The sequence below is a fragment of the Gopherus evgoodei genome, chromosome 5 (genome assembly GCF_007399415.2).
Source record: "Gopherus evgoodei ecotype Sinaloan lineage chromosome 5, rGopEvg1_v1.p, whole genome shotgun sequence".
In the NCBI taxonomy this organism is placed as follows: Eukaryota; Metazoa; Chordata; order Testudines; family Testudinidae; genus Gopherus; species Gopherus evgoodei.
This window is the reverse complement of record NC_044326.1, coordinates 108,690,996-108,705,170: the sequence shown is the minus strand read 5'-3', so window position 1 is coordinate 108,705,170 and position 14,175 is coordinate 108,690,996. Positions and strand designations below refer to the sequence as shown.

General features: G+C 45.0%; 1 protein-coding gene across 2 annotated transcripts in view; it reads left to right on the top strand.

Annotated features, from left to right (window-relative positions):
- The window catches only part of LOC115652426 (alcohol dehydrogenase 1-like), an 80,462-nt gene that overhangs the window by 45,516 nt on the left and 20,771 nt on the right, over positions 1–14,175 (top strand). For both annotated transcript variants that reach the window (XM_030564428.1, XM_030564427.1), the window contains 2 exons: positions 5,666–5,767; positions 6,294–6,432. In XM_030564428.1, coding sequence (XP_030420288.1) covers positions 5,666–5,767; positions 6,294–6,432 — 241 coding nt within the window. The remainder of the gene's footprint in view (positions 1–5,665; positions 5,768–6,293; positions 6,433–14,175) is intronic.

Genomic DNA, 14,175 nt, shown 5'->3' with positions numbered 1-14,175 from the left:
CTACTGGAGTGCCAAACTCATGCCTCTGAAGCTGCAGACTCTAAAATGTGGGGCAATGACCTTCAAAATGAGACACAACACACCTTGAAATGAGGAACACTATAAGGGACATTAAGTTTTAATTTAAAATAGCCTGGAACTTTCTATAATGAAAATTAACAGTGATTCTGTGCACTAAAGCCCTGCTTCGTATATGAAGCTTGAGAGCAGCCCTGAGGCATCTCCTTGCACAGCACTGCAATGTCCTAGTAACTTGAGTATTTCTTGCATTGCACAAAAGGAATCCACAGGTTAGAACTATAGGTGCCCAGAACAGAAGCAGCCCTTCTTCAGCCCTATCTTTCCTCCCTGCTCTGCTACTTGCCACCAGTTGCACTTTCCATTTATGCAGAAAGTTGTGCTCTAGCTGGGGTGGAAGGGTGGGGGAGAAGAAATCTTATTCCTTTTAAATCCCTTCGTTAAAGCCTATGCAATAAGTGTCTGCAGAAAATGCATGGGAATCATTAGGAGCGAATACAAAGATACCTTTCATTGTGCTGCTGCTTCCAGCCTCTGAGCTCAGCAGCTGAATATGCAGTGCTTGGCATGTGCCAGCTGCCACTCAGCACAGTGCAAGAGGAACATGAACCCTCCCTGAATGATTGAGCCAGGATGCTGTAATCTTGGGATGTGCCATCCCACATCTCTGCAAGGAGTGGAGGGAGGAGCAGGGTATTAATTAATTATTCCCCCCTTCTAGGTGCTATTTGGTAGATTGGTTGCCATTATCCTCAATTGTTTTTGTTCTTTCCTTCTGTTTCTCTTGAAACAATCACCTTCAACTCCTCCCAGAGCTGAAGTCACCTGACACAGCTCTGACTAGCCCCAAGACAAAAGTTATGCATTCAGAATGTATATGATCAACAAATCGCATGCCAGCAGCCATGATGAGCCAAGGGAGACAGGTGCAGGAACTCAATGGAATATTTGGAAATACTGGACTTTAGAAAGGATCTCCAGTACAAATAACCTCAAGAGACAATGCTGATCCATGCAGCATGCACATACCTCACCACACCATAAAGTGGAAACTGAATTAAAGAGAATGGAATGGATTGGTATAATTGAGAAAATCTCTGAGCCAACAGCATATTGTGTTTCAGTAATACCAGTTATTAAAATAAATTACTTACTTAATGAAGTAGCTGCAAAAAAAAAAATGTATCCTCCCACCACTGGATGACTTGCTCTGCAAAGTGAAAGGAGCTACAGAATTCTCTAAGCTGGATACCTTGAGTAGATTCTAGCAAATTCCTTTAGCCAAGAAAATGCTAAACTGACTGTCTTTATCACATCCTTTGGAAGATTTTGCTTCCAAAGATTACCTTTTAGGATCACCAGTGCACCTGAACATTTCCAAAGAAAGATGGCAGAATTGGTAACTAACACAAATAGGGATGTAGTTTTCATGGACAACGCATGGATCTTTGATGGAAAAACACAAAACCCTCAAAGTCCTAAGCCTGATCAGTCTATCTGGATTAAAACTCAACAGTGAAAAATGCATTTTTCAGCTGCCCCAAATCAAGTTTTTTGGGACAGACAAAGAGAGATGAAATCTGTCCTAGCCCTGAGAAAGTACAAGCAATTAGATTATTGAATGCACCAACTAATGTACCAGAACTAAGAGAGTATTGGGGATGGTAAATTACCTTGGTCGATACCTACAAAACCTTTCTACAGTGACAAAACCACTGAAATTGGCTATGGTGGCCTGTTAAGGGGCAGATATACCCCATCAGCCCCTTAGGGCAGTATGGCCCTGTGGCCTAAGTTCCTTAAGGCAGGCCTGGGCTTCAGGACCATAGGCTTGGTGGCTAATGTCTAAGTAGCTTCTCTCCTTCCCAGGACAACATGACCCAATCGCCAGAGTCAATAGGACTGTCCCGGGGTTCAGGAAGTAAGGCCTCGTGGCCAAAGTCTAAGTAATGGCCTTCACTGGCCCAATTCACCTCCCTGTACGGTGATGGTGTCCGTGGTGTGTTAGATGGGGCAAGGAGACTGGGACCTTCCCTTCTCCACCGGGCTCCATCCAAACCAGGGCCTTAGGGAACTGATACCTTGCTGCTCAGTGTTGGTCACCTGTTCCTACCATCCCATTCCCTAGGTTGCTTCTTACACCTTCTCCCAGTCCAGGGGGATCCCTCGGCAATAACTGCCTTCTCTCTGTCAACCTCAGCAGTCAACTAGGGTTCAGTAGAGGCACCAACCTGGCTGGAACTGGCGTCTGGTGGCTCTGGCACTCTCCCAGAAGGAGCCTGCAGTGCACTTCTACCCTCATCAGCAGTCAGCCCAGACTGAGCTGAGCTGCTGCTCCCTCTTATACTGAGGTTCCAGTCAGAGCATGACCAACAGGTGTGAAGGGTCATGGCTACCTCAGCCCATAGCATGGGATTAACCCCCTCCAGTGGGGTAGGTATTCCCCATCACGGGGCCTATTCAAGAAATAGCCTTCAAAAAGAAAAAAAAAGATTTCAACAGCTCCCATTCTCAAGTACAACAATGTTAACAAATCCACAGTGGTCAGTGTGTATACAAGCAGCTATGGCGTAGGTGGTGAATTGTTGCAACAACATGGCTCTGAGTGGAAACCAGTTGCATTTTGCTCTTGTACACTCTCAGAAGCAGAAAAATGATATGCGCAGATTGATATGCGCAAGCATATGAGAACTTTTACAGATCTCTGTGCAAACTTGATTTCTTCACACTGATAAGACAATAAACCATTTGTAACACTTGTTAATGGAAAAGACCTGGATCAAGCACTGCTGAAATGCCATCTGTTGCTAAGGTTAATGAGATTTAACCCAATAGCTAAGTGTTTTCTGGGAAAAATTTGGTAGCAGCAGACACTAAGTCATGGAGCCCGTGGAGTCACATTCAACTGCCCATGAGCTCGAAGATGATGCAGAAGCATACGTGGATGCTGTGGACACATATAGACCAGTGTCAGAAGAGAGACTACTCAAGCTACAAAAAGCAATCTTGGCAGACCCACGACTTCAGGAAGTTCTAAGTTACATTAGGGGCAACTGACCGAAGTATCTAAAGGACTCTAAGGAAGTAACAGGAGACTACTTTGCAGTGCATGTACAAGTAAATGAGTCAAGTGGACTGAAAATTAGAGGGAATTGCAATTCCAAATGAAATGAAAGGAGAAATACTAAACCTCATCCATGAAGGACATCAAGGAGTAACTAAATGTTGTGAACCGGCCAACCAGTCAGTGTGACAGCTGGGCATCAGCAAGGACTTAAAGAATAAAGCATCTGTATGTGAACACTGCAGAATTAACAGACCAATGTGACACAAAGAACCTTGAATAACATGACCTTTACCAGGCAGATGTTGGAAGAGACTAGCTGCAGATTAATGCAGATTCAGAGGACATTATTACCTGGTCATTGTGGACTATTTTTTCCATGTATATAGAAATAATGTACTTGAAAGACATATACCTCGTCACAGTGTTATCGAGAAACTGAAGTTCGCTTTTGCTCACTTTGGTATTCCAGAGCAACTAGTGATAGACAACAAACCACTATTCACTGCAGCAGAATTTAAGTTGTTCCAAACAAAATATAATTTTGATCCTATTACTAGCAGCCTACATGATCCACAAGCAGATTGAAAGGCTGAGAGATCTGTGTAAACAGCCAAGAAAATCCTACAGCGGGAAGAGCCATTCCTCGCTTGAGAGTAGCCAGATTGGATGAAAAGGCCAAAAGAGCTTATGAACACTGCTAGAACAAATGTCGCTCAATTAGAAAATTTCTGGGTCTAGAACTTGATGACTATATTTATATCAGATTGGATGGAGAAAAAGGATAGACAGCTGCAGCTGTCCTAAAGAAAAGGAATTCAGTACCAAAATCATATGTGATCAAGACTGATAGGGTAGAGTTCAGCATAACCCATCAACGTCTGCAGTTTGTTCCTCAGAAAGAACAATCAACAGAGAAAACTCTACAGATGGTGGATGCAGAAGATGACTCAAAAATTCCAAACCAACCACAGCTACTCATTGAAACTAATGGACAGACAGATGACACAGTAGTTACGCCTTTGAGTCATATAATTTTAGAAAACCAGCATGATTCAGAGACCCTTAACTGTACTGAACTTAAGACAGTGTGATGGTGTAGGACTCTGACCAGGCAGCCAAGAGAGGAGCCTGCCTGACCCAGCAAGAAGACACAAGAGGAATCTTTTTGTTTCAGCCATCCAATGTTCACAGTGCTGCTGCACGTGTCCCCAGACTCGTCTCTAGCGTACCATCTGCTGGGGAAGATGCCAGGAAGGGAGTTAGGGATGGTGAAGATCTGAGTGTTGGTAGGTGGAGAATTGGTTGATTTGCTGATGTTTTAATACTTAGTTAGCCCTAACTTTTTTCTTCCCCAGATCCTATTTTCCAGCTCCAAATAAAGTCCCCTTTTGTGGTGGTAGTGTTTTTGGGTGTGTCATTCCTTTCCTGGAATGTATTGTTTATTGTGTACTGGGCATAACTGTAGTGCCCTCGTGGCCCAGACAGAGTCTGCTTTGTGGGGCGGGCTCTGGCCAAGAACAGGCCCCCGCAGGAATGCAGCAGGGAAACTCCCTTCCATCCCAGAGACACTTGTTCTACCCTTCTCTCTCTCCTCCCCCCACACACACTAAACACACGCGTGCACGCACAGTGGAATAGTACAATGAATATAGAAAAGGGGAATATTTATTTACAGAAGGATGAATGGAAGAAAAACAAGGGAAAATATAGAGGGAGAAGTAAAATGATTACATCCAATACAAAGATCCAGGAGCCCAGTGCTATTACAGTATAAAAGGACAGATGCTGAACACTGCATCCAGACTCAGGGTTCAGGAATACCTGGCAGAGTTCCAGTCCAACAGTGAATCTTGAGTGTTCCTGGTCATCTTCAGCACCAGTAAACTTCCCCCAACAACCCCTCCAGTGCCCTCTTTTCCCTCTCTCGACAGAGCGACAACCCTCCCACTTAACTGGTTACAACCTTTCTCCATATTCTCAGTGTAGTCATACTCCTCAGTACTCAAGGCCCTATACAGTCTGTCTGAGTGACAGTGATACTAGGTACCAGCTTTGTTTTGTCCTTCTGAGGTGATTCCTTACTGGCATGGTGCTCCTCCTGGCTCCCATTCTGGGGTGTCCCAAGTCAGCAGTTCTGTCTCTCGCAGGCATCAGGCTGGTTCTCAGTTGCTTCGCTATGTGAGGGTCTGCTTGTTGTACAGATACCCACATGTTCCTGTCCTCTCTTTCAACTCGCTCTCGCTTGGGCAATCAGCACTTCCTCTTCTTGGAACAATAGCACTTCCTCTGCCTCAGGACAAGGTTTTAAAGCAGCCATACTCTCTAAATCTGAAGGGGTTACATAAGTTTTATACTGCTTACCAGCAGAGATAGCATAATTCATTTTCCCAAGGGACAAGGTGAAGAGTCACCTTGGGTGAAGACACCAGGTGTCAGAAAAAGAACCTAAGACCGAATCCTGGTGAATAGAGGGGAGAAGCAAATCTTAAGTACAAAGCACCAGGGAGGAGGCTTGCACCACACCTTGGGGAAGGTGCTACATACACAAATGCCATTTCATTTTCCTTGCTGTTTTCATAGGTCATTAAATGCAAAGCAGCTATTTCCTGGGAACCTAAGAAACCATTTTCCATTGAGGAGGTGGAAGTTGCCCCCCCAAGGGCACACGAAGTTCGCATTAAGGTAGGAGAAAGATGAACTTTGTAAATTACATACTGTAGTGTTGCCAGTTATGTTGGTGCACTAGAAATGTAGGGCTCAATCTTACAAATATTGCCGCCAGAGTGGTTACTATCGGATGTACTCGTATTGAATTATGCAGGCTATTTAAAACTGCTGTGTTGGTCCCAGAATATTAGAGAGAGAAGCTGGGTGAGGTAATATATTCTATTGGACCAACTTCTGTTGGTGAAAGACACAAGCTTTCAAGCTACATGGACCTGAAAAAGAGTAAACGTTTATGGAAGACTCTTGTGTGGCAGATGACAAAGGCCATAACTTGCTTTGCAAAAACACTAAAAGTTATGATCTCTGTCATGAGTCATGGCTGTGATAAATAAGCAGTCTTAGGGATCATGTCTTAGGTTTATTATGGTTATGCTCGCTTCTCTGGATACAAAATACATCTTCACTTCTATATCATATCACACAGGTAAAATCTGAAAAATTGGTTCCTTACATATTGAAATATTCTTTGCTTTCCCTACAGATTTTGGCCACAGGGATCTGTCGCTCGGATGACCATGTTATGAGTGGTGCATTAACTGTGCCTTTTCCAATAATTCTTGGCCACGAAGCAGCTGGTATTGTAGAGAGCGTTGGAGAAGGGGTGACTTGTGTGAAACCAGGTATAAGAAAGCATCAAGCTCTAACCAATGATAAGTAATTCTCACCTAGTGTCGGAGAAAAACTCAGTTCTCCCTTTTTGTTTGGGTGCAGCAAAACCAAATACTTTATTATTTCTCCAGCAATTGCAATAGAGGGAAGGAGTGCCCTAGGACATAGGGTCGCCCCAGTCCTGGACAGGTCTCTCAACAGGTAAACAATTACAGCAAGCATTTATACCTTTGTTACAGACAATAACAAGCAATAATTCAGACAATAATAAGCAACAGTTGCATTTTGTTTATACATAGGACATCCTGCTATCTTATTTTTCTCAATTCTAGAAGACACAAGTCTACATATTTGGTTATTAGTGCAAGGTCGTGACAACATCTCACACAGTTCTTTTCCACTCACCTCACACTATCCTCCCTTCTACAAGTCTCACGTCATTAGAGTTACAGCTGGCCTAACTCTTGCTAACAAACTGATATGCATTAAGATCCCCTGCAAATCCTTGTCAATTCTTTCCCTACTTCCACACTAGTATTCACATACCCTGCTCCAATATCAAAGACACCTACATGTATGAACTCCTTGATTGCAGAGGAAACAAGTAATCCAACGTTCAACCTTCACAGGGGCTTGTCAAGGATATTTTGGAGCAGAAATATGTTGTTTGTCTTTCTTGCTATACTCCCAAATGATCTTTCATATTTCAAAGGTTTTTGCCTGTTCATGCATCCGACGAAGTGGGTATTCACCCACGAAAGTTCATGCTCCAATATGTCTGTTAGTCTATAAGGTGCCACAGGACTCTTTGCTGCTCTTCTAGTTTTATCTGACTATAAAGTGCTCTCCCCTTCCCCTGCAGTCAAAAGAGGTGCTTATTTGTATTTCACGCAAAGGGAACCAAATGTGAGCTACCATCTTGAGTTCAGACCCTCGTTATGGTTTCCATTCAGCAAGGAATTTGAATATGTGCCTAGGTTTGTGCATATAAATAGTCCCATTTACTTCAGTGTGACTACTTTGTTAGGCATGTGCTCAGATACCTTGCTAAATCAGGGCCCAGGTCATCAGACTTTAATGGTACTGAAATTCACACTTTGGGTACGTCTACAGACAAAATTAATTCAAACTTATTTTATATGAATTTTCGGAAGCGATTTTATACATTCGGTGTTGTGTTCCCCACTAAAGCGCCTGAATTCGGTGGAGTGTGTCCACAGAACTGAGGCTAGCATCGAATGTCGGAGTGGTGCTCTGTGGTAGCTATCCCACAGTTCCCACAGTCTCTGCTGCCCATTGGAATTGTGGATTAAGCTCCCAGTGCCTGATGGGGAAAAAAACATTCTCGCAGGTGTTTCTGGTTGTGTGCCGTCACTCACTCCTCCCTCTGTGAAAGCTACGGCAGATGCCATATTACCAGCAGATGGTGCAGCACGGTGTTTCCTGGTACTATGAATCCACCTCGCATATCCTCTCATCTTTGTCTACTCTTTCATCTGACTATGTCCCGCCTTTTTTTTGGCTACCATGAACAGAGCTTCACAGTGTCCGCCACTTTTTTCATGTTGTCTGTCCTGGGCTCCCTTGGAAGCTACAGAAGGTAACAATTCCATGCCATTTTTTAGCCATCATGAACAGAGCTGCACAGCTTCCGCTGCTTTTTCCATGTTGTCGGTCGTGGGTTCCCATGGAAGCTACAGAAGGCAACAAGTCCCAGCCGTTTTTCGGCCATCGTGAACAGAGCCACACAGCTTCCGCTGCAAACTCTGCTCATGTTTCTGCTGCAAATTCTGCTGTCTCACTCTTGCAGCTCTAATGAGCTTCCCGACTCCATGAAAGTTACAGAAGACAACCATTTACCGCCTTTTATCAGCCATCTTGAACTGAACAGCTCGTTTCATGCCCTTTTTCCAGGATTACCCATGCAGGTGCCATAGTGTATCAAGCATGGAGCCCTCTCAGATCTCCGCTGCAGTTTTGACCATTGTAAATACTTCACGCATTATCCAGCACTATGTGCAGTATCTGCAAAACCAGGTGAGGCAGCGACAACAATGTAATTACTATACTGATGAGGACATGGACACAGGCATTCCTAGAAGCACAGCATGTGGCAATTGGGAGATCATGGTGGCATTGGGCCTAGTTCATGCTGTGGAATGCCGATCCTGGGCCTGGGAAACAAGCACAGACTGGTGGGACCACATAGTGTTGCAGGTCTGGGATGATTCCTAGTGGCTGCGAAACTTTCCTATGCGTAGGGCCACTTTCATAGAACTTTGTGACTTGCTGTCCCCTACCCTGACGCGCAAAGGCACCAAAATGAGAGCAGCCCTCATAGTTGAGAAGCGAGTGGCCATACCCCTGTGGAAGCTTGCAATGCCAGACAGCTACCGGTCAGTTGGGAATCAGTTTGGAGTGGGCAAATGTACTGTGGGGGCTGCTGTACTGCAAGTAGCCAATGCAATCATTGACCAGCTGCTATCAAGGGTAGTGACTCTGGGAAATGTGCAGACCATTGTGGATGGCTTTAATGGCTGGGGTTCCCTAACTGTGGCGGGATAGACGGAACACATATCCCTATCTTGGCCCTGGTACACTGGGGCGGCCAGTACATAAACTTGCAAGGGGTACTTTTGCATGGTGCTGCAAGCACTGGTGGATCACAAGGGATGTTTCACCAACATCAGCGTGGGATAGATGGGAAAGGTGCATGACGTTCGCATCTTCAGGAACTCTGGTCTGTTTGAACAGCTGCAGGAAGGGACTTACTTCCCAGACTAGAAAATTACTGTTGTGGATGTTGAAATGCTTATCGTTATCCTCAGGGTCCCAGCCTACCCCTTAATGCCATGGCTCATGAAGCCATACACAGCACCCTGGACAGTAGTAAGGAGCAGTTCAACTATAGGCTGAGCAAGTGCAGAATGGTGGTAGAATGTGCTTTTGGATGTTTGAAAGCGCACAGGCGCAGTTTACTGACTCGGTTAGATCTCAGCACAACCAATATTCCAACTGTAATTGCTGCTTGTTGTGTGCTCCACAATCTCTGTGAGAGTAAGGGGGAGACATTTATGGCGGGGTGGGAGGTTGAGGCAACTCGCCTGTCAGCCAATTTTGCACAGCCAGACAACAGAGCGATTAGAAGAGCGCAGCAGGGTGTGCTTTGCATCAGAGAAGCTTTGAACGCCAATTTTGTGACAATTGTGTTTGTTTCTCTTGAAGTTATAGACTCATAGACTCATAGGTCAGAAGGGACCAATATGATCATCTAGTCTGACCTCCTGCACAAGGCAGGCCACAGAACCCTACCCATCCACTTTTATAACAACCCCTAACCCAGGACTGAGTTATTGAAATCCTCAAAATTGGTTTGAAGACCTCAAGCTGCAGAGAATCCACCAGCAAGCGACCCATGCCCCACGCTGCAGGGGAAGGCGAAAAACCTCCAGGGCCCCTGCCAATCCGCCCTGGAGGAAAATTCCCTCCTGACCCCAAATATGGCGATCAGCTAAACCCTGAGCATGTGGGCAAGACTCACCAGCCAGCACCCAAGAAGGAATTCTCTGCAGTAACTCAATTCCCATCCCATCCAACATCTCCCCATAGACCATTGAGCAGACTTATCTGGTGATAATCCAAGATCAATTGCCCAAATTAAACTATCCTATCATAACATCCCCTCCATATACTTATCAAGCTTAGTCTTAAAGCCAGATAAGTCTTTTGCCCCCACTACTTCCCTCGGAAGGCTGTTCCAGAACTTCACTCCCCTAATGGTTAGAAACCTTCGTCTAATTTCAAGTCTAAACTTCCTAATATCCAGTTTGTACCCATTCGTCCTCGTGCCTACATTAGTACTAAACTTAAATAATTCCTATCCCTCCCTAACGTTAACCCCCCTGATATATTTATATAGAGCAAGCATATCCCCCCACAGCCTTCTTTTGGCCAGGCTAAACAAGCCAAGCTCTTTGAGTCTCCTTTCATAAGGCAGGTTTTCCATTCCTCGGATCTTCCTAGTAGCCCGTCTCTGGACCTGTTCCAGTTTGAATTCATCCTTCTTGAACATGGGACACCAGAACTGCGCACAATATTCCAGATGGGGTCTCACCAGCGCCTTATATAACGGTACTAACACCTCCTTATCCTTGCTGGAAATACCTCGCCTGATGCATCCTAAAATCGCATTTGCTTTTTTAACAGCCATATCACATTGGCGGCTCATAGTCATCCTGCTATCAACCAATACCCCAAGGTCCTTCTCCTCCTCTGTCGCTTCCAACTGATGCGTCCCCAACGTATATCTAAAATTCTTATTATTAATCCCTAAGTGCATGACCTTGCACTTTTCACTATTGTATTTCATCCTATTACTATTACTCCAGTTTACAAGGTGGTCTAGATCTTCCTGAATAGTATCCCTGTCCTTCTCCGTGTTAGCAATACCCCCCAGCTTTGTGTTATCCGCAAACTTTATTAGCACATTCCCGCTCTTTGTGCCAAGGTCAGTAATAAAAAGGTTAAATAAGATCGGTCCCAAAACCGATCCTTGAGGCACTCCACTAGTAACCTCCTTCCAGCCTGACAGTTCATCCTTCAGTATGACCCGCTGGAGTCTCCCCTTTAACCAGTTCCTTATCCACCTTACAACCCGCCCCCTTTATATATGAAAGGAAATAAGGTCTAAATTGTTTAAAAGCTGTTCTTTATTATTTGTTGCACAACACATTGAAAGAAATCAGAAGGCAGACCGGGGAGGGGGGTTTTGGGTTAGAGGGGTGGAGGAGGAGGGAAGGACCAGTCCAGAAACCAAATCAAAAGTTCGCATATGCCAGCTTCCTGCTGCGTGGGCGATCCTCTGGGGTTGAGTGTGTGGGTCCCCATAGCCTCCCCCCCCGTGTTCTTGGTCGTCTAGGTGAGGATGCTATGGAACTTGGGGAGGAAGGAGGGCAGTTATACAGGGGCTGCAGCAGCAGTCTGTGGTCTTGCTGCCTTTCCCGCATTAGATCCACCATACAGCAAAGCATGTCAGTTTGCTCCTCCATAAACTTGACCATAGCGTCCTGCCTGCTCTCACTGCACGCGTCCATCCTCTCTTCGTGTTCCTATAATGCTTTATGGGACTCTGCAATTGTTTGCCTCCATGCAATCAGCTGGGCCCTATCAGTGCAGGAGGACTGCATGAGCTCACCGAACATGTTGTCCCAAGTTTGTTTTTTCTGCCTTTTAATCTGGACCAGCCTCTGGGATGGAGTAGATAGGGGCCGCGTTGAAACATTTGTACCTGAGGGAGGAGAAAAAGGGAGGGTAGTATTTTAAAAGATACATTTCAAAGAACAAAGGGGACACTTTGGTGTGAGTAAGCCATCACACACAGCCGGGCAACAGAATTCAGCTTGCAGGCAGCCTAGGGGCACACAGCGTTCTGCTTCTTTTATATTAATTTCAATGCTTTCAAACTGCTGGGCACCCTTTCCTATAGCAAGCAATGCCTGGTGGGTTTGCCATAAAGGAGGGCCTGCAGGCTCTCTGGGATGATCACTTCACACAACACCCCCTCCCCCCATCGCACCCACCACGTGGCTCTGATGAGGCTCTGGGCAGGGATGAGCCCTTTAAACTAAAGCAAACAGCCCAGCATGGCTGGGTTTCCCCCCCACCCCCCACCACGTGGCTCCAATCAGGCTCTCGCTCACTAGAAGTACTTTCTCCAGGGTCATGGTCTGGGAGCCCCCACTGGGAGTGTGGGGAGGCTATTGGTTCCAGCGTTAAGAATAGTTCCTGGCCAGGGGGGAAAACGGATTCCCCACTTGCCGTCTGTGCACTGTCCTCCTCCTCCTCCTCCTCCTCTTTGTCCTCCAAGACTCTTCCTCCTCGCTCAGTGCAACTCCCCCCTTGCAGGTGTCCATGGACAGTGGTGGGGTAGTGGTGGCGTGACCCCCCATAATTGCATGGAGCTCACAGTAGAAGTGGAATGTATGGGGCTGTGACCCACAGTGCCCATTTGCCTCCCTGACTTTTTGGTAAGCTTACCTGAGCTCCTTGATTTTTGTACAACACTGCTCTGTGTCCCTGGAGTAGCCTTTTTCCATCATGGCCCTGGAGACTTCAGTGTACATATTTGCGTTCCTTTTATTGGAATGTAGTTCTGCCATAACAGACTTGTCTCCCCAACATGCAATGAGATCCAGTACCTCCCGTTCAGACCATGCTGAAGCTTATCTGCAAATCTGGGACTGTGTGATCTCTTGTGATGGTGGACTCTGCATGGTTGCCTGTGATGGTGGACTAAGTTGACAGTGACCTGTGCTAATGGAGACCAAACAGGAAATGAAATTCAGAAGTTCCCAGGGCTTTTCCTGCCCACCTGGCTAGTGCATCAGAATTGAGAGTGTTGTCCAGAGTGGTCACAAGGGAGTATTCTGGGATAGCTCCTGAAGGCCAATAACGTTGAATTGTGCCTACAATACCTTTAACCCGGGATTGTGATCTCGATTTAAGCACTACTTCACTTGCCGAGGTGGAGTACAGAAATGGATTTGAGCCCTTTAAATTGAAAAAGCCAGTTTGGTCATGTGGACGGAATCTTTTTTTTTTTTTCGAATTAACTCAGCTAATTCCAAAATAACAGACTAGTGTAGACCAGACCTCAGTTTCACGCTTAGCATTCAAGTGACACTAGCACAGAAAGTATCTTAATTCAGGTACTTAATTCATCTGCCAGACAAAAGATTTTGTTTCTGTGTCTGTTCTCTCAGAGAACACATTTTCATTGTTTATTGCTTCTTTCACCGTATTCTCTGTGCCATAGAGCTGGTAAATATCAAGCCCCAGGAGGAAGTTTTCATCTTCCTCTGCACACTGCAAGCTGGGACACCAATGCCTGTACTCTTTTCCCAGTAACTCTGAACTATGAGGAGGGCTGCACAGAATGTTTAAAGTGAAATATTAAATTGGTGTCTGAATCTTGAACTGAATCCAAACCATTTTTTAAAGATTAAAATATTTAGTTACTTTTCCCCCCATGTCTCTGTACTTCCTGGCTATTCTGGCAATGTAAGTGCTTCAGTAATGCAAAAGCATCTATTCTATTCTTACTGGAATTAGAAAGGACTGGAAATCTTCTGAGAGAGCTTATTCCCGTCAGATTTCCAGATCAAATTGCATTGGACAAGCTTCAGATAAGCGTGCAAACTGTTGGACAAGTTTTGGCTGCAAAGAAACACCTTTTCTTTTCTTTTGAGCCTGGCATAGAGTGTATGACAATCATTTGATCCAGAGAATTGATATAAACATAATACTTTTGATTCTAACTACCATGTAATTTCAGTGGGGTCCCCTTAGGCTGGGGGGGGATCCTTTAGCAGTGGGCTTCCGCTCGCCCACTTCCCGGAAACCCGATAGATACAGTGCTCGAAAAACTTAATAGTGCACCATAGTACTATGTATGTTGTGTATGCCATATATAAACACACATGTGTATATATATACATATATATTAAAATAATATGCTATATAATCAGTGCACACTCTCAAGTATGTTTATGATACACACGGGTCATTTGAAAGCAGTATTTAGAAATATGATCTAATTTAGTAAGTACTTTTCTGTGTGGTTTCAAGATGTTTTGGATCTTGCAGGCAGCAGCACAGGCTTGCTTTTAAAAATTTAATATGTCCTTGTTTATTTAGTTGTCCCAAGGCTGAATGAAAATCATAGTTTCTTAGAAAAAAAAATTTCAGTGGGGTCA